The following is a 20870-nucleotide window of genomic DNA, read 5'->3' on the forward strand; positions in this document are numbered from 1 at the left end:
TTAAAGGTAATAATATTATCTAGGGTATCTCATAGGCTTTTAATTTTGATTGATATCTTAATTTTTACGTAAGTTATAGTTATGTAAAATATTAAAACTTTAAAATGCTTGTAACTCGCTTAAAAATTAAAATATCAATAAAAGCCTATAAGATGCCCTAGATAATTTTATTACCTTTAGCTTGCTGCTTGATATTAGTCAATAGGCAAATTGATTCTAATATTAAAGCTAACAGAGTAACAGCATAAAATTAATTCTGCTGAACGCAAATTTGCTATGTCTTACGTTCGTAAGACAAAGATAATACAGCGGGTGTGACGTCCTCTTAAGTAGGCAATAGTTTTTAAATAATACATATTTGAGTTTCATTTATCGTTATCTAGAGAAAATCACGAGAAGGCTAAATGCTAAATAATAAATACAATATTTATTATAGAGACTTGAACTTGCGAATGTTGCGAATTTGCAATTACATATTATCTTCATTCTTCCTATAATATATACCTTTATATCTCGCTATTAAATTAATGATATGATAGTCGATTATTATGACGAAGTTTTCATTAATATAGTTACTTTATTACTTACAAGACGTATGTATATAAGTTAGCTGTCGCTAGTAATCGAGTTTCAAGTTTTGACAGTTTTAATTTAAAAAATTTGCTTAAGTCAATATTTCTTGACATCTTAACTATGGCTATATTAATAAAAAGTAAGCGACCTAAAGGCATAGTGTTTTTTAATAAATATAAGTACAATCTCGTTTCGAAAAATGTAAGAACAAGTGAAAATATAAAACTTATTGGCGTACTTGTTCAGTCCAATTTTAAAGTGATGAATAAAAAAGATATTTTAAACACAGACCAGCTTCACAATTATAATTCACATAAACAAAAAACTGTTGAAAATATTTACGTAGTCAAAAAAAATTATTTTAATAACGTTATTAGAAAACATTCAACTTACTAATGATTTAACCTAAAATGATTTTTAAGTAATTAAAAATCAATATTCAGAAGTAGGCGTAAAGTTCACAAACATATATGTTTACAATTTTTTAGTTAAAATTATGATGTATTATTTACAATTTACAAACTATCGACAATTTAATTTTAAAACGACTAAAATGGCTTTGATTGAAACGATAAAGGTTGATTTTGGTCCCGTTCCTACCTATCATCAAGTGATGGTATTCATTCTCTTCTCCGTCCTCATCTTCCTTTCACCACAATCACCAGATAAAAGGTATTATGGTATTTATTTTTTTTACGTCTCAATTTGTATTATACGCTTCAACATGATCATCTCTATATGCAACTGTTTATTATAAAGTAGGCAGGGTGTACCTGTATACATATTTGCCATTAGCCGTATAAGGTGTTGCACTAAAATTGTTGACGATATACCTATATATCTAATAAATCATTATACAGAATGTGAATTTTATTGAATTATTATTCTAGTAAATTCATGATCATTAATTAAAATAAATAAAGTATATAAATTATAATATTAAATCTAATCGTTTCCAAATAATAAAAATTCGGCTTTCAAAACTCAACAATTTATTTTGAAATTATATTAAAATTATACTTGCCTTTAACCAACCCCTATATAAAATTCTGGTGCCGTACCTGCTTATGATTGTAGTATGGGTTTAAGTGGTAGAATATGTACCTAACTGACGATTTCTTAAGTCCACGATACTTATATTATCATCATATTGCATTCGGCGTCGTGATCCAATTTTGTTTGGATCGATCCTATTTTTAAATACCTACAATATAATACACGTTCTCCCGCCATAATTTGCTCGTATAATGGCGTTCCATATATTTCTATTTATAGATGTATGTCTAGATGCGATATGCACCGTGTTCGTACGTTCTAGTAAGCCGCAGCCATCTGCACTACCATCATGGTTAAACAATTGATTAAGGTAAGAGAACACGAGATTTATAATATTATTGTGTTTATTGAAACATTGTAGGTATAGCCGTATAATAGGTATCATCTATATCTCGTTACCTTGCTGGCACCATACCGAATAGAAAACGCCGCTTAACTAAATAAGATTATTTTATAAGCACTTGTGTGTCGTTCGTAAAATACTTCCATATTCAGTTCCGTCATCGTGCAGACATTCAGATTAAATCAATTAAATTAATCCTCAAAAAGCCATGAACCCTGAGATTCTTATTTTAACTTTTTTTTTTATTAACATACAGTTATACCTACATAGTAATACCTAGTTATAACTTATAGTTTATACCTTGGTATACATAAGGTTATAAGGAGAGTATATGACTGTATGAGAGACAATACCAACAAGCCAAATATTTCAAATCGTCTTGCACAATAATATTTGTATGGAGTGATTTTTTGGACATGGCTGAATTATGATTTTTTAATTCTTTAGTGTAATATGAGTCCAATTTTTCAACTAATTTTCGTTTAAAATTTGGTCAATATTGTTTCGAAAACGACATCAGGCCAAATCGAAATTTAAACAAATATATAAGTAGTTTTCGATTCCGCGATGTTTGGTCTCGTTGTATTTTTAAAATATATCAAAGGACATTTTATATTTGCGGCTTAAACGCCATAAAAAAATCTTAGAATATTTTAAAATCATAAATGATCCTATAATTAGAAGTGTATACCTACTCGATAGGTGACTATAAAAATCGGGATTCAAATAATTGCAAATGCGGTTAAAAAATCATTATTTTGTCACCTATGATTGATATCGTCGTGGTTATGCTTAGGTGGCGGAAGACCCTACTGTCGGCAGATATGTGGCCGCCAACGTGGACTTGGCCGCGTGGCAAGTGGCGCTAGTCGAGCGGCCGCTGATCCGTGGCCCATCGCAGGTCACCGGGCCCGTATGTCTGGGATGCTTGAAGTCGATTACTGCCGACTCGGCGGTGATGTGCGAACGGTGTGGTTGGCCGATGTGCTCGGACAGCAAGTGTTCGGACGATGAATGGCACAAGGCCGAATGTGACTGGACCGTGTTGCGAAGGAAACAGAAGGTGAGTGTGAGATATTATACGTGACGTGGTGGACACATTTTATTATACAGTCGGTGGGATTGGGTAAAACAGCAGAAATTTACCATTTTGTAATTAGAAATAAATTCGTCGACAACATTTCACATTTTCTATTTTGTACATAGTATGCCTATAGCCTATGCCCTATATGTTAATACGATTGAAGATCCGTTTAAAAGACTATACGTAAATATTTTTTAGTTTTTACGACTAAAAAATGTGCGGAACAATAGTACCTATATAACAATCAGCAAATAACATAAAGCAGCGCGTACTGCGAACGTGTAAGTTGTAAAAAGAAAACGACGTGAACCACAGTTTATATCTGTAAATGAGTTATTATATCATAATAATTATCACGAAAAAATCTATACTATATCACCATGATAATATTATACGTACCAATCACTATTCTGCGATATCTCAAGATTTTGACGACCTCTTGAAACGTGCGTCCGGATCCAATGCCCCCGTTGGTACTCCAACACGCTCCTAAAATATATGTCTCTGTCAATATATATACGTGTAAACTGTCCCGCTGTAGGTGGATATCAAAGACTTCACGAATCCGCATCCCAGCTATCAGTCGATCACTGTGATCCGGTGCCTGTACCAGAAGCACAACAACCCGGAAGTCTGGGCCAAGCTGACCAAACTGGAATCACACTGCGCCAGTCGCCGCGGCGGGTCCAAGTACGAGGCGGACCGCGTATGGATTGCGGACTACTTGCGCAGGTTTTTCAAACTGGACCCGGAAGAGTGGCCGGTCGAAGAGATACTCCGGGTGTGCGGGATCGTGCAGGTCAATGGACACGAAGTGCCTCTCACCGATCCTCCGTACGTGGCCATCTACGACGCTGGCTCGATGCTGGAGCACAGCTGCGTGCCCAATTGCTCCAAGACGTTCACGCGCGACGGTCATCTGTTGATCAGGACTGCGGCCGCGGCCGTCGAGAGTGGCGGACACCTGTCCATATCGTACACGGATGTACTTTGGGGCACCGCGCAGCGGCTTGCCCATCTCGCTGACACGAAATTCTTCGTCTGCAAGTGTCCCAGGTGTTCCGACCCCACGGAACTCGGAACGTACTTTAGCGGTGTCAAGTGCGCAACTGAGTGAGTTTATTTATAACGGATCTAATAACCCAACATTCGTAGGGTTGATAATACTTACATGGCTTTACATTGTAATCGATACATAGAGGGTTTATAAATTATTGCAGAACACTAGCTTATCCTGCACGGCGTTGCCTGGACAAATTAAATGACCGTGGGTTTACACCTTCTTAAACTCCGTTAAATTTAAACGACACAGGTTTTTAACATCGTTATTTTGGTTGTTTTTACCAAAATATATGAAATACAGGTCTAAAATACTAATCACATTTTAATTTCTATGACCAATGGGTATTGGGAAATCTTATAAAAACAAAAAAAAAAATAAATAAGTACAATAAATAATATATAATATATTACAGTTATTACACAATAAAATATAAATCATGTGTAAGCCCCTTTTTAAAATTCAAAATTTTAAAAAGTGGTTTCTAGGTGCTCATTCTCTTGTATAGTTGTATACGATTACCTATATTCACTAAATTTCAGAACCACGAATATGATATCTTTGCTTGGGATCGTTTAAACACACACTATCATATATGTAGACAAATAAGTGTAACTAAATAACTCAAAAATGATAAATATTTTTAAAAAACATCACCATGATAAACAATTCTGTGTAAAATACGTTTTTAAATAAGGTAATTTTCTTTTGCTATCGATAATATTATTATACATGTGATATGTAGGTATATACAAGTCAGTATATCTGTATACTTTCTAAGTGATTGTATCGTTAATATGTAATTTTTTCCTTTTAATATTTTTGGATTTTTATCAGTTATCTCCACAAATCATCAAAATTAGAAGCTAATGGTGAAAATTTTTTTTGCATATTTCTGCATATTTAAAGGTTATTGCATATTTTTGTATATTTTGGAAAAATTCAAAATGTATTGCATATTGAAGCGAAAATTTAAAAAAATGTATAAAATAATATTTTGTCAAGTAGAAAAATTAAAACCAAATTTCATAGTCACTAAATAATAATTTATACATATATTTCGTTATAAGATAAATAATCGATTACAACGTAAAAATTAATTCAGTGTTATTAGGCGAAAACATTCAGCTCAAAGATCAAGACCCGACAATACTAAGTTGCTTCAAATATGCCCCAATAACTTCGGTTGACGTCGAACGTTCGTTCTCAGTCTTTAAAAATATGTTAACAGATAAGGCGATAAATGACACAGCTTCACAGAAGAAAAACTTGAAATGCATATGATTATTCATTTTAATAATAAATACAATTTTAAAAATAAATTAAGTTCAGAAAATTCCCTAAATTTATTTTTATTAAGTATTTAAGTAATTAATTATTATAAGTTTTATTGTAAATTTTAAATAAATAAAAAATTTTTGCATATTTTTTACATATTTTCATGATTTTTACTGCATATTATATGGCATATTTCGATACTTTTAAGTGCATAAAAATCCGCGCTCTAATTATAAGCATTTGCCTTTTCAGAGACTGTATGGGCTACGCGTTGCCAAATGTACATCCATCTATCGACGACCCGTTCGACGTCGAATGGACATGCAACTTTTGCTCCACGGTCGCCGATCCAAACCAGATCGAACTCACGCTGTCCCACGTGGGCCGAGATATGGCAGCGATGAACCGCCGCGACCCGAATCATTGTTGTATGTTTCTTGACCATTACGTATCGGCCGGAAACTTGCATCCCAACCACTATTACTTCACCGAAGTCCGTCTGAACCTGGCGCAACTCTACGGGCAGCTGGAAGGGCATCCACTCGACACGCTGTCCACGGAACAGCTAAGTCACAAGCGAGAACTGTGTCTAAAAGTCTTGAAAGTAGCGGACGTGTTGTTTCCGGGTAAGATTTGAAAATTATTTTTGAGTACTATCATAGGTACCTATATCGTTGTTGTACAAGAGTAGAAAGTATAAGTACAAGTAAAAGTATAATTTTTATAAGTATATATATATTATAAGTATCTGCTTATTAATCAGTATTATTGTTTTTGTATCGGTAGCCGAATGTCGAATACGGGGCGCCCTAATGTTCGAGTTGCACGCCATAATGGCAGAAGACGCGAGGAGATCCCAGCAAGACACCAATGTCGTAATGGAGGCTCTGTTGGTGAGTTTTCGCGCGAGTTCGGGTTTTGGCCACGCGCGATTTATAATAAATTATTATGCATAGGCCATACCACATAATATAATCTATATTAAATATCATATAGTCTTAATGTATTTATTTTTTCTACAGAGGTCCAAGTTTTATCTGGAACAAGCTGAAAATTTGTTGAAATACGAACCCAAAGAATTACCCGAAGGTCAAATGGCTGCCCAGTGCAAACAAAACGCGATAGATTTGGACTTGTTGCTAAAAAAATTACACGAATCGATTGGAAGTGCACCCATGTGATGATTGTTTTTTGAAGATTTTTAAAGAGATTTTCTAAAAATCAAGATCGCATGATATTATTGTAAATTCAACATATATAATATTATTTATTATTTATTATTATATTTATAATTGATTATTCGATTCAAATAATAAAATAAAACTATATAATTATATAAAATAGCTAAAAATCGGTGTTAAAGTTTATTATTCTTATCGGCAGTGTCTTCTCCCAAATATTGTTGGGCGATGTCGTCATTGGCCGCGACGTTCGGCGCGCTCATCATATTTTCTTTTCTTAATAGCACCTAAAACCCAAGTTTGTTATAAGTAATCGTAATAATAGCTACGTACTATTTATAATACACTTATTTACTTAATATCAGGTACAAGTACAATACCTAAATGTATTTGTTTCGTTTTACACTCACCTTCGAATGATGCGGACCTCGGATCCAAATATTTTTCTCGTAAGCCAGTCTAGTCAAGTTTACAGCGTCCAGTATCTAAACACCCACGTGATAACAATACATTAATAATTACCAATACGCAAGTGATGAATCGTGTATTATCTGGTGTTCAACTTTATACATAATAACTAATAAATAATAATATAATATATAATGTACTAACGTCATCCGCAGCACTCGAAACCGCATCCGTAGAGTTCTGTTCGTCTTCGGCGTTTTCGTTTTGTTCAAGTTTCATCAGTTGCATATATCTGAATCATTCTATTACTGATCATTGAGTTAATCGGTATATAATTATAACAAACGGCCATCGCCCAACTAGCTCACCTCGATGTCTGTATGGATGTTCCATCGTCAACGACGTCCGTCGGTGGATTTTCCAGTTCCCAGTGTCGGCTACAGGACGAACACCGGCACTCTTTGATCAGCTGTACGCGTTTCGTGTGATTCGATCCATCGCTGCACTTCAGTTCTACCTACAGCCATATAGATAAAAATTGACGAGTTAATCGAGGGTAATACATATAGTGTATCAGTGTATGAATACAAGTACCGGGCAGAACTATAGTTATAATTTTTTTAATGTTAAAATACATTTTTAATTTAGTATTCCAAAACATTATATTTTTTTGATATATAATAATTGGATTAAAAACGAGAAGCTATAATCATTTTTACCTTATAATTTAAATATTATTAAAATTTAACTGAGTGGGTTAAAATATAGTACAGAATAACCTACCCCAGAAAATGTTGGTCTACTATTACAGCTCGCGCACTCATTTAAACTGTAAATACTAATAACTTTATACTTATTAACTACTTAAACTACTAGCTACAGTTTTATTTTACTTTAGAAAATTTAATATTCTTTTGAAAAAAAAATATATTTTTAAAAACATTTATAGTTGTGAAATAATGAGTAGGTGTTAAAACATCACTCTATAAACAGTATTGGTACATGTTACATTGCAACAGGAAGTACGTACTGCCTACTGCATATTACCTGTATAATTGTATAATAATCATTATATGGCTCGTCATACTCACAGGAATCCATAGCGTGTTTACGGGTTGGCACGAGTCACAATATGAGTTGACTTCATCGCCGTTGTTGGCCGGAATCGTCCTTGGTATGGAATAACTGAAACAAGCGCCCAAGCAAACGAGGTTGTCAATCTCTACGGGATCGCAATCGACGTCGGATATAACTTGTTTAATGGGCGTGCTCGTGCACCACGAATGCTTGTCAGGATACAAAACTATATTGTGGACCTATAATTCAATAATTGTATCGTTCGCAGGCCAAGTACTGTTATTTATTATACAAATTTGGCGTCAATTCGTGTATAGGTAGTTGTTACACGGTACCCTACGCACCTTGTGTCGTCTGAGAGTATAATTTGTCGACCCGACTTCAGACGCTCGTACGCCAAACACCAATGCAAATGTATACAGCAAATAATTCATGACGATAACTTTGACATTTAAAGAACTCGGAATCATTTGAAAAACGATTTATCTTTTTAAATACACCTGCCAAATAAAAACACAAAATTCAAAATTAATTTATGGTGTTTGGTTTTGATCACATAATTATTGCGGTTCGTATACTGCTGCAAAATGTAGATCACAGTTAACTGCTTATTTATATAATATTGTCTATACTAAACAAAAATTTGAATAGTATATAAATTGTGAGATTCAATGCACGTGAAGCTGTTTGTGGTAATAGTATCATGTAACCATTTATGATATTATCTTTATTACTATTTACCGATAGATTACCATCTGCTCTTTTGCAGTCCTCGGCCGCTTGAAAGTATATATATATATATATATATATATATATATTATATACCGCGAAAATTTCGATAAAATGTTTCATGTTATCGTTAAAATTTTAATTTTTTATTATTATTATACATTTATAGGCGCGTCTACTTCTAGGCCATTAGCCAAAGTTTAGTTCATTATATTATTAGGTAATTTACAATAAGTATATACAAGCCACCATTCGGCATCAATAACATACAAGACGATACCTCGCGAATACAATCTCGCATTCTCACAGTTTCGCGTATAGATTATCATTCATCTATATAGTTACGAGTATAGTGCATCGGAAGACCGCTGCGCCGTATCATTCACATAATATTTTGGCAGGTAGCCACGGGGAAAACGACGTGCCTTAGGTTGAGGTAGGATAATATTAATTGCGAGAACGGGAGGTCCAATGAATGAACCGAATCTCGACACTAGGTATATATATTATGTATAGATACCGCATATATATGTAAACATTATATACTTATTATAAATATAATACTACTGCGGCTCACGGAATCGATCTAAACGACTTGTGATGTTTGCGGCAAAGCCCGACATCGAATATCACAGCAATATTTAAATATTTAAAAAACGCGTGTAGGTTTAGGTAAGTATATACGAGGTACATTATAATTATGATGTCCATACAAACGGAAATTTGCTTTTATTTTACATAATTATTTCACACTCGAAACGAATTAATAAAAATATATACAAGCCGGTTATGCCGGGGATCATCGACCTGGGAGTAAATCTACTTTTGGCAACCGTCCAGTCTTCTCTCGAGAAATTGTTCCATTCATGACGATTGCAACTAATTACGACCGGAGGAAAGGTGACGGACACGGTTTAAGCTCCCCCGGCACTGTTTACCGTCATAAGCACAGACCAACCGGTTTGCTTACTGATTAGCATACACGATTTTAATCTTACCAATGATTAATCGTTACTTCTGGGCATATTTATTTAAACCGTGTTATTTCAACAACAGCGTCGTGCACATATTATATACCCACTCCTAGCTGTATCTTAGGAACTTAGGGTGATAATAATCCAAAATCGCAACAAAAAAAATCAACGTTTTGTCGAGTCGTCTAGACGGAAACATTGGACAATAATATTTTTTCTTATAAGTATGCATTTATTTATATTTTCAAGAAAGTGTAAAGCAATTTTATGCGTGTTCATTAATAAAAATATTTTTATAGTTAAATATTGAAAAAAAAAATTTGGTTAGATACTTAATGTACATCTACCAATCATGGATCTCAAATGATAGATGTAGAGCAGGGGATAAACAACGACACGCAAATAATTTTGTACATTTTTAAATAAACATCAAACATATCACTTGCGCTTATTATTATTTAACAATAATTTATGTACATAAATAATTAAATAATTAATCTATATTGATCTATACGTCTATACAATTCTATAATAAAATAGGATCATGTATGTATAATGTATATGGTTGATCTCTGAGGCTTAGTCCCCTTCTCTTTTGGATCTGTCATTGACGTCTAATAGATATATTATATAAGCCGATATTAAGTAAAAATTAATGAAGAAATAGTAATAAATAATCCAATTTGTATATGAAAAAAAATTGAATAACGAGCAAGATATCTTTATTTCGTCCATACTCCAGCTAATAACTAACAGCTAGTTATCAAAAATTTAAATTATCATAAAAATGGTTTTTATTAAATATTCAATATTGCCCATTAGATACATTACCAAATTATTAAAAATAGGAATATGAATGTTTTGTTAAAATATTTCACTTCATATTAAAATATTATGATTGATTGTTATACCTATACTTCAAATTGACAAAATGCAAATTTTTAAAATATTATCCTATTTAAAAAAAATATAATATATATATTTTTAAGTATTTAAATTTTTCTTATAAAAATATGATTGCTCATAAGAATTACATGCAATTATAAAAAAAAATAGTAATAAATTAAAATAATAAAGCGTACAAAAAATAATTTGGTATCGTTGTATAAATAATATTTCTAACGACTTTTTTTTCTATTTTAGATACGTTAATTCAGATTTTTATATTATAGATATTTGTTGCGACTTGAAAATAAATTTATAAAAAAATATTTTGACAGAAAAATTTCACTTTAGATTGAAAAATTAAAGTTTAATAAATATTATTATTAATTTATATAAGTAATTAAGTAATACTAATTATGTGAATTAAATACATATTTTAAGTATGTTACTATACATTACAATTAATAATATATATTATATTAATTCTAATAAATATTATTGTCTTAAAATAAAATAAAAGCAACATCTGATGCCTACATAATTTAAATTTTATAACATTAATTAATAATATTGTATATACTTACGAAAAACACTAATTTTCCGAGAACTATACACCAGCTCAATTGAGTTCACAAACTGGCTGAATCGCCATCATTTCCTTGTCTACACGTAAAAAAAACTTCTGTTGCTGAACAGTGGGGGTATATAACTACTAAACATGTTGCTAACCGAGTGACCTGCTGCTAATTTCATTACCATTTTAATATTCATTATTTTATTATATAAATATAAATACATGTACAGGGTGTATATGGAGAATTAACAATAAGATTAAACAATATGATCTAAATGTGCAATTATTGTCAAATTTACCAGAATCTGCAGAATTGTCAAAATTATATTTATACATAATTTTACCTTATACGCATAATTTATGCATATGAATCCAAAACTTACAAGTAAAATAAAAAACATTTGACAAACGTTGTTATATTTTTTTAAGTATAGGTAGTATAAGTACACGTAAGAAGTTTTATAATATTATACTATAATATTTAGAATCTATACCTATTTATGTTAAAAATATAATATATTATACGTGTAATTGTATTATTATATAAGACATTAATGATAGTCTTTACTGAGGAAAGCTGGTTTTAACACATATAATAGTAATTTTTATTATTAGGTAGGTATACTTAACGCGCAATTTTCGATATTAATATTTATACATTTTTTTTTTTTTAATGTCAGCTTATATAAGTATTATTTGATCGTTGTTATAATTCGTATACATAGGTATTATCTCAATATAAAAAAGGCACACTCCTCTTGACAAAATATTGTTTATTTTAATGAATTTGATTTATTTTGGATAATATATATCATCATTGCATAATTTATACCGTAAATGACGTAAATATCTATTTACAATCCGATAGAGACTTAAATGCGTAAAGCATCGATTGAGATTTCCAAGTAATAAATGTCAAAGAGATTCGGGTTTTTTCTTAGAATTATTGATGCAGTTAAATGTAAATACACATTAACTGTTTAGAATATACACGATTGTGGTTATATAACGACGAAAATTCATATCAATAAAATAGTTGTAATTTATAAATATTTACTTTTGAATTTGAATAAACACAGTTTATGTTCTTACTGTTTGATGAACCACTGTTATTTGTAACTGTATAGATCTGTCAATGGTAAGAAATAAACGATACGTTTGCAAATGTATATTTATTTTATGTTCTACATTGTTACCTTTTAAAAACATTGAGAATAATACTTAAAAATTATTTTAATAACGAAGCAACTTACGTAGCATTAACCTGATGGTTGTCATTATCATATATGATTAGAATTTAAAATACATTTAATATTTATTGCTCTATTTTAGTGTACATTTTTAAATCATTTTACCTGTATCTATAATTATTTTTTTATTGAATATTTATTTTATTAGAATTTTAATTTCTGTGATAAAGAAACGAATAATACACAAAAAACACATATTTTTAATACGAAAATGTTAAGTGTTTCTATGGCTGAAAATTATACAGAAAATTCTGACGAATCAAATGATTGTCTCAATAAAACCAAAAGTAAACTTCCTGTTTAAATATTATTTATTATAAATTATTATACAAGTTTGTGCACCTAAAACTGATTTATGTATACGACTAGTATTATACATTATTAAATGTTAGGTATTACCTAATAGGTAATACTATAATCATTATAGTAATATAGTATAATAATAAATTCTGTATTTTATTACTCGTTTTAGTGAAAGAGCTTTACGATAACGGAAAAATCGCTGATATTAGTGATGTTCCAGATACTTTAAAAGAAGTGCCGGTACGGAAACTGTTCTATCAATTAATATATATTTAAATTTGGATTAGTCGAATATCATAAAATAAATATCGATGTTAAACTTACTTACCTACTCCCTTTACCTGTACAACGAAAATCTGAGTCTAATTTATTGTTTGATATTGTTATAAAAAACTTTTAAAACTTTCAGTAGATATAGAAAATATACGTAGGAACAGGAAGCTATATAGATTTTAAACTACTCTGCAGAATAATTGTGCAATACGCTTTGAATATATTTTTGTTCATGTGTTTTTATTGTATTTTTCTGTCGTTATGTAGTGGAAAATGGTCGATGGTGGCGACGGACTAAAATTGAACCACGAGAATGAAATACAATTAGAAACGATCGAAAAGGAGTTTGAAGGATTAAAGGTTATTTACTGCGCACGTGTCATCCTTGGGTTTCGTTAAGTTTTTAGAACAAATAATAGATATTTTATAATAAACAATATTTTTAGATACAAAACGAGTTCTTTACGGATAAAGTTCATTTAATTACCAACAGATACAAGTTTAGAAATGATCAGATAACACAGATCAAAGTTGAAACGAACAAGTATATTATATACAATAGTACCAATACATGCATCTCCTATCTGATTCATATAAATTTAATAATTATTTAAATTATTAAGTTTTCGTTGCCTTTATTTTTATATAGAGTTCAAAATGAAATGGAAGAAATACGCAACAGAAAAATAAAAAAAGAATTGGAAAATAATGTATGTTTTAAAACCATATTTGACAAAATGGCGGAAATCCATAGTCACATCGACCGATTCAAAGTGATAGTAAACGGTTTGGAAATCGCTATAGAAGAGGCGTGTGAGAATAAAAAAATCATGACGGAGATAATGGAGTTGTCCGAGTATATGAAGAACCAGTATAATTTGCAAATAACCGAAAATCAACGGCACTTTACCGAGCAGACCAGTAAACACACGAGTGAAATCGACCAGTTAAATGCGTACGTGGATATTAAAACTAAAGAAGTCGATGAGTTGGAAAAGCGCACCGCCGATCAACAACTTAGCAATGATTTCCATCATAAATTACTAAAACGCGTCGAAAAGTACATTTCCGATATGGTATACAATATTATAATTTATATTTATTATTGACTGACGTCGAAAATCGATATAATGATGATGCGATTTGCACACTGTTTGTCTATATCAAATTCGTTATTGTATAATATATTTGTATGTAGGTTAATATTATGTAATATACGGACAATACGGTTGCTTAATTAATTGTCTTATCTACAGTTGAATTTTTTGAAAACTAATAATTTTTTTTTAATAACATAAAAACATTAATTTTGCAAGTTTACAACGCATAAATTATAATTTATAAATTATAACATACAATTGCACATTCAATACATTTCAATATACAGTGTACGTATTATTATATAAACTTATCAAATTGTATGTCCAAATGGTAGCAATAAATATCGAAAAAATTAATAAGTACCTACTTGATATTAAAGTATCAAAATTACTATAATGTTACAGTTATCCATGATCTTATCATACATAAAACAATTGGAGAATGAAAATAATCAGTTATCAGTACCAAACGAGAACCAAAAAGAAATTGTTTTAATATTAGCTGTGAGTAATATCTATGAATATTATGTGTTATTGTGTTATAATTATTATACAATAATATATAATATAAAGGTGTCCTGTGAGGATTTACCCATTGTAATATCTTCTGAAGTAATGAAGATATCATAGTTGTGTTTTTTTTTTTAAACTCACAGGAACAAGGACTTCATGTAAAAGTATTTCATATTTCAATTCCATGAAGTGCTATTACTGAATAGCTCCTTCAATCAAGTCAACCTCGACCTTTTTATATATATCCATCTATTGTGCTTATTGTAAATATATTTTATACAGATTGTACAAAAAATAAATATGACAAAAAAAAAAAAATATTTCAATTTAATTCAATGTTTTGGTAAAAAGTTAAAAAAAAATTTTTTTATTTAATTATTTTCATAAAAATCGAAGAGGTATTTTGTAAAGTTTATTTTTTTGAACATTTTGACGTTTCAACATTTTATTATTATTAGCATCGTGATTTTTAATATTTTTTTAGTTACATTATTATACGGGCATGAGCCCGCGGGCCACATGTTTGATAACACTGGCACTTGGATGGTAATAAATAATTCATAATTTTTCTTTAAACCAGAAAAAATATTAAAATCACGAGATTAATGAAAATAAAATGTTGAAAAATAAATATTTCCAGAAAATAAACTTTACTAAATGGTAGTCTGATTTTTTTAAATAATTATATAAAAAAATATTTTTTTAATTTTTTATGAAAACATTAAATTATAATATGAAATTTTTTTAATTCTTATCCCTATAAGTCTCATAAAAAAAAAAAAATTATGATAGGCATCTTCATTATTTTAGGGGATATTGCAATGGGTAATTCCTCACAGGACACTGTATATAGGTAACCTAACTATGTATGTCTTTTTTTAAACTGTTGGATATAAAAGTTTAAATTTTTACGTTCTTTTAAAAAATGTCACATATTAATAGATATGTATAACCGTGCATACCATTATTATTATATTGATACAGTTTCATTAAAATAATAATAATAATAATAATAATAAACCCAATTTATAGAAACAATTGAAAGAAATTCACGGAATCATTGGAAATGAGGGAAGATCAAGACCATGACGATTGATTTGCATTTAAAATTTATAAAGTAACATGTAGACAAATTTTTCTATTGATTGCATTTTTTAAATAATAAAGTTTAATAACAACTCATAATATTGAAATCACAAGACTTGCACTTTTAAGTAATAGCTAGGTAGGTATAGCAATAAGTCAGTGTTCATTATATACGCAGTATGAGATAACCATATACAAATAAAATATTTTAGTAACCACAAAATTAATCAAAGCTCTAGAACCAATATATAATTGTAATATATTATAAAAAAATTTGCATATTTTTCTTCAGTTTGTGATTATTTTATTCAGAACTTTTTTTAATGTAATACTCTTCTTCTGTTTGAGATGGTAACAGCCATGGAAGTCGAATTGGAGTTTCTTGGATTTGATTTTGATCAGATTTGCAGGTTGTAGATGAACCCGATTCTTCTTCGACACTATTATGATCAATTATATCAAGGGTATACAGCTTTTTTGCGCATAAGATTTGCGAAGTGTTAATACTTTGTTCCGAACATAATGTAGGTAAACATTCGACGCCTTTTTTTAAATCGCTTTTAAATGTTTCAGAATCGTTTTTGATGTTAATCATTATTGTTTTGTTAATTTCGATTGATCCACCGAAACTTCGATAATGATTATTTATTACGTTATTATTATTATAGTTTTCGTTACTATTCTTGTCATCGTTGAAATCCAAATTTGTCTTTACACATTTTTCATTTTCGTCTGAATTTATTTCGGCATTGACGTGAATTGTCTCTACAGAATCAAACTTGTTTTTGGTACGTTCAATGACCAGTTCGGTTGAGTCGTTTGAACTTAAAAGGTCATCGGTACACTGTTTGAGAGATGGTTCAGTATTGTTTGCTACGGCGATATTCACCACTTCGCTATCAAACGTGTCGGCTTTACTGTCAACGGAGTGTTCGCATTTTTCGTCCAATCGTTCTGCAGATTCGTTACTATCGTTTACAATACCGATGACTGAGGGATAGCAACCATCGATGTCTTCTTGTCTTCCGCTGCCACAGTCTACTGTGGCAGTGCAAGTACTCGATTCTTCTATTCGATCACGCTGACGATCTACTACGTCACTCTCGAAATCGCTTAAAACTTCGTTATCGGTACTGTTCTCGCGTGTCAAAAAATTGTCGGTAGAGTCGTCTTCGCCGTCGTTATTATTGACGATTTCGCATACCAATGGAATCGCGGCTTTGGTGGGCGATCCGTCATCGGCGGAGTCGTCGTCCGAAGAATCGCATTCGTCGTAATAGTCTTTAGACACGATCAGGCTGTCGGTAGAATCTCTCCCGTCGACACCTTCCTGATAGCCGCTGTCCCCAGAGGCCGATGGAGTAATTTGTACATTCCTATTTCGACGCATACTCATTATCGCGCGTACGGAATCCGAAATAACTTTTTGTTCATCTTGATTTAATTTGGTTCTCATGGCTTGTTCCGCTTCGATCCCGCCCGTACTCCTTAAAATATAAAAATGTATTACACTACCTATCTAAATAGGTGACTTCGGTATAGGGAATTTCTGTCAACTAAAATTATAATCAATTCTCACCAAGCTTCTGCGCACAAACGGTCCTTTTTGAATATTGGTCTTTCGTCCAGATTACGAAGTTCTTTCTGTAAAAATAAACACAATGTCGCAATATTTGATTTACTTATATAAAATAAAATATACAAACATTTGTTTATTTTAAATAACAAAAGACGATATAAGCATGAAAAGTTTATTATTAGGTACTCTAATGACAAAAACATAAAAAACATAAGACACGGAGTAGTATTACTACAAACAACTACTATTTAACAAATACTATTTAATTTTTAACATAATTTTAAGACTTACACATTTTATAGTTAATGTTTTTCGATAATTTTTTATTTTTGAAATCACACTATTTCCAGTTAAAGACAAAACACGCAAAGATTCCATGTTAGTAAATACCTATAAAATTGGCAAACAAAAATGTAACGAAAATTATATATACCTATTACCCACTATAAAAAGTTTATACTTAGTACTTAGTAGTTAGCTATAGATATCAACTTACATCGACGATTTCTGGATCGTCTAAGTAGTTATATGAAAGATCAAGTATAGACAAGGTTTTACAGCTAGCCAAATGAGCAATGTCGCTCGCTGTAGAAAGTTTGTTGTGAGACATAATCAACGAATTAAGGTCCCGCAAGTGATCTAAAATTCATTTAAAAATGAATAATAATCAATTATTTTTAATTAAACGTAACTGTTGCAGTACATACCTAAGTTTTCAATAATTTTAACAAAATTATGGCTCAAATTTAACGTGTTAAGTTTAATCAAGCAATCGAGATTTTCGATTTTGGAGATGGCGTTGTTGTGCATGTACAAACCGACAAGCTCTGTTTGATTTTCGAGTCCAGAAATGTTTGTTAGGCAATTATTTTCTATCCACAGACATTTTAGCCCAGTATATTCTTCCAAGTTTTCAATCTTTGAAAATCCTTGAAATAACATTCGATAGGTATATTAATTAATTACACATAACTACCTGTAGACTTATTTTAAGATTTGAGTAGAATTCTCAGTCCAAATAATTATTATAATGCATTTGGATAGAACTACGCAGTATACGCATATTTTTGGCACACCTTTAAAATGGAGATATAAAACATCATTGTGTCGAGGGATAATGTACAATTTATTTTGCTTGCATATTTCTCTGAGTCTTTCTTTCGTCATTCTGAAAATCACATTTGTATTCAATTTTGTTTATTCATATTTTGACTTAGAATAAAAATTAAATTATAGTTCCATTTAGGGTAAAATATACATACCTAGATATAGTATATCATAGCCATTGTAGTATTATGCTAGCATATATATTTAAACAGTGCGTCCAATAAGTTTTGAGAATGTGAAAACAGAACGTATAAAAAATTGCAAACATTTTTTCAATACATTTTTTATTCAAATTAATCCCGTTACATCGTATACATTTATTGCGGGACGTTCTTTCCATTTTTCCATAACCCTTGAAAATTCTTCTTTTAGAATTGTGTTCAACTTCCTCGGTTACGGTTTCTAGAATTTCTTCAATCGTTGCAAAATAATTTCCTTTCAACTTCATATTTAGTTTTGGGAAGTAAAAATAGTCAGGTGGATTGAGATTTGGGGAGAACGGGAAGTGGCTGACCACCGGAACCAATTTTTTGATCGGAAACTGGGTTGCACTTGCTGCAGTGTGTACCAAAATCATACTAACAACTTCTCAGAATGTCATTAAGATAGATTAGGTTAGTATATTATTATATTTAGAAGCATAGTCTCAAAACTTGAGGGACGCACTGTGTACCATCATCTTACATTCTTATTCCAATAATTTTTGCGATGCTCTATCACTTTTTTAATATAATATTCAATATTTTTTTTCATTATTATTAAAATATTTAATATGTGGATTAGTATAATACAAATTTAATAATAATAAAATATATTAATTTTTAATACATACAATCATAAATTATTTATAAATAATATACTATATATTATAATATAACTATGAGTAAATTTATACTTTATACTACATTAGTAGTAGCACTATTGCATTTACTATTTAGCTATTATTTTCTATTGAAAAATTATATCTTTGGACTGACAATATACTTAATTATATAGTCATTAGTCATATATATATAATAAATGCAAATAAATGCTAAATAGTAAATGCAATAGTGCTACTACTAATGTAGTATAAAGTATAAATATAGTATAGCATAACACATACACACTTTAACTCTATATAGTACTTACCTAGGTATTTATAAAATATGTGCTATCATAGCATCAATAATGGTTGTGCACTATTTGTAGACTATATACTGCTGATAGAGAACAAAAAAAAAAAAAAAAGCTTCAACTGAGTAAAGATATGGGTATTTAATTGCTTGAATAGTATTATATAGAGTCTATAATTATTTCAAATTATTTAAGTTGATATAATTAATAACTATAGAAAATATTTGTATAAAAACAGTTTTATTTTATTTAAGGTACTAGCTGACCCCGAGCACTTCGTTGCCCGTAAAAAATGCATCCGTGTTAGGTTTGGTTGCCTAATGCTAACATTTGAGGATAAAACTATTTTTGGTTTTCTGATTAATTGGTGTATAGATGATATTTCCGACATATCAACTTAACATAACTATCCCGCCCAGCATTGCATTTTTTCAATCGATTAACCGATTATGTATCATTCGAATACAATCTATTATTCAAATAATCGCACAGCCCTAATAATAGTATAGATGATATTTCTATAAATATTCATATGTATAGACTATAGAGAGATTGAATTATTTAAAAGTACAATTTAAAAATACCTTACTAATATATCTCTACATAAAAATTTAGTGTACGACGGGTATGATGTTTTCGATGCATTCCAAAACTACTAAACTGATTTTGATGAAATTATGATCAATGTGTGTAATTTTGTCTCCGTCATAAGATAGAATAGTTTTTATCCCGATTAATGACCTGAATATTATATTACCTCTTGATAAAAACTATCCTATCTTATGACGGAGACAAAATTTAAAAAAGTGTTGCTTTTTTCGACTGTAAATCATATTATAAAAGAAATGTTTAAAAAAATATTAACAGTTTTTGAAATAATAAGTGTTTCATGATAAAATAATCACCGGATATTACATAGCCACGTAGGTAATAACACTAATAATTAACTAATAGCGTTTATTATATAAAAACCGCAATGTCAATGTGCAATCTATAAGGTCGTTGATTCAGCAAGTTATTTTTATGGTCTTCTATAGTTATATAATAGTTTAATCACAATCAAATGCAATACAATATAATACAATATAATATAAACGAATTTGTAACGTACCCAGGCGCAAGACGTTTATGAAAACCATCTTTCATTTCATCAATTTTTTCCATTTTTCCTATAATACCTATGATTTTTGCTTGTATTATTTTCACAGTACTTTTAAATTCAGTCAATTTCTAGAATCGAGAGTGAACTTAATATTTTAGTCGATAATAACTACAAGCTACGTCTCAACATCTGTATCCATAGTGATAACTGATAAGTGAT

The 20870-nt window shown here is 30.3% G+C and overlaps 4 protein-coding genes across 4 annotated transcripts; 2 read left to right on the top strand and 2 right to left on the bottom strand.

Moving 5' to 3' along the window:
• The first annotated feature begins 1844 nt into the window (after nt 1-1844).
• Nucleotides 1845-6745, top strand: LOC132932425 (SET domain-containing protein SmydA-8-like). Its single transcript, XM_060998800.1, has 6 exons — nt 1845-1939; nt 2769-3035; nt 3598-4169; nt 5647-6020; nt 6181-6287; nt 6417-6745. Exons 1-6 carry the CDS (start codon nt 1919-1921, stop codon nt 6573-6575), a joined length of 1500 nt encoding a protein of 499 aa, XP_060854783.1. The 5' UTR covers nt 1845-1918; the 3' UTR covers nt 6576-6745.
• Nucleotides 6632-11353, bottom strand: LOC132932426 (uncharacterized). The gene is made up of 7 exons (XM_060998801.1): nt 11233-11353; nt 8405-8560; nt 8075-8299; nt 7352-7500; nt 7188-7275; nt 6986-7060; nt 6632-6862 (listed from the first exon to the last, which is right to left on the bottom strand). The coding sequence occupies exons 2-7, from the start codon at nt 8528-8530 to the stop codon at nt 6752-6754; spliced, it is 774 nt and encodes a 257-aa protein (XP_060854784.1). The 5' UTR covers nt 8531-8560; nt 11233-11353; the 3' UTR covers nt 6632-6751.
• Nucleotides 9579-15750, top strand: LOC132925757 (uncharacterized). The gene is made up of 8 exons (XM_060990126.1): nt 9579-9602; nt 12621-12759; nt 12945-13015; nt 13316-13408; nt 13495-13592; nt 13698-14124; nt 14554-14652; nt 15694-15750. Exons 1-8 carry the CDS (start codon nt 9579-9581, stop codon nt 15748-15750), a joined length of 1008 nt encoding a protein of 335 aa, XP_060846109.1.
• On the bottom strand, nt 15608-20784 carry LOC132932016 (dynein axonemal assembly factor 1-like). Its single transcript, XM_060998180.1, has 7 exons — nt 20661-20784; nt 18403-18494; nt 18034-18255; nt 17823-17965; nt 17618-17716; nt 17327-17391; nt 15608-17234 (listed from the first exon to the last, which is right to left on the bottom strand). The coding sequence occupies exons 1-7, from the start codon at nt 20711-20713 to the stop codon at nt 16052-16054; spliced, it is 1857 nt and encodes a 618-aa protein (XP_060854163.1). The 5' UTR covers nt 20714-20784; the 3' UTR covers nt 15608-16051.
• Nucleotides 20785-20870: the final 86 nt, after the last annotated feature.

The sequence above is a fragment of the Rhopalosiphum padi genome, chromosome 1, assembly GCF_020882245.1.
Source record: "Rhopalosiphum padi isolate XX-2018 chromosome 1, ASM2088224v1, whole genome shotgun sequence".
Classification (NCBI taxonomy): domain Eukaryota; kingdom Metazoa; phylum Arthropoda; class Insecta; order Hemiptera; family Aphididae; genus Rhopalosiphum; species Rhopalosiphum padi.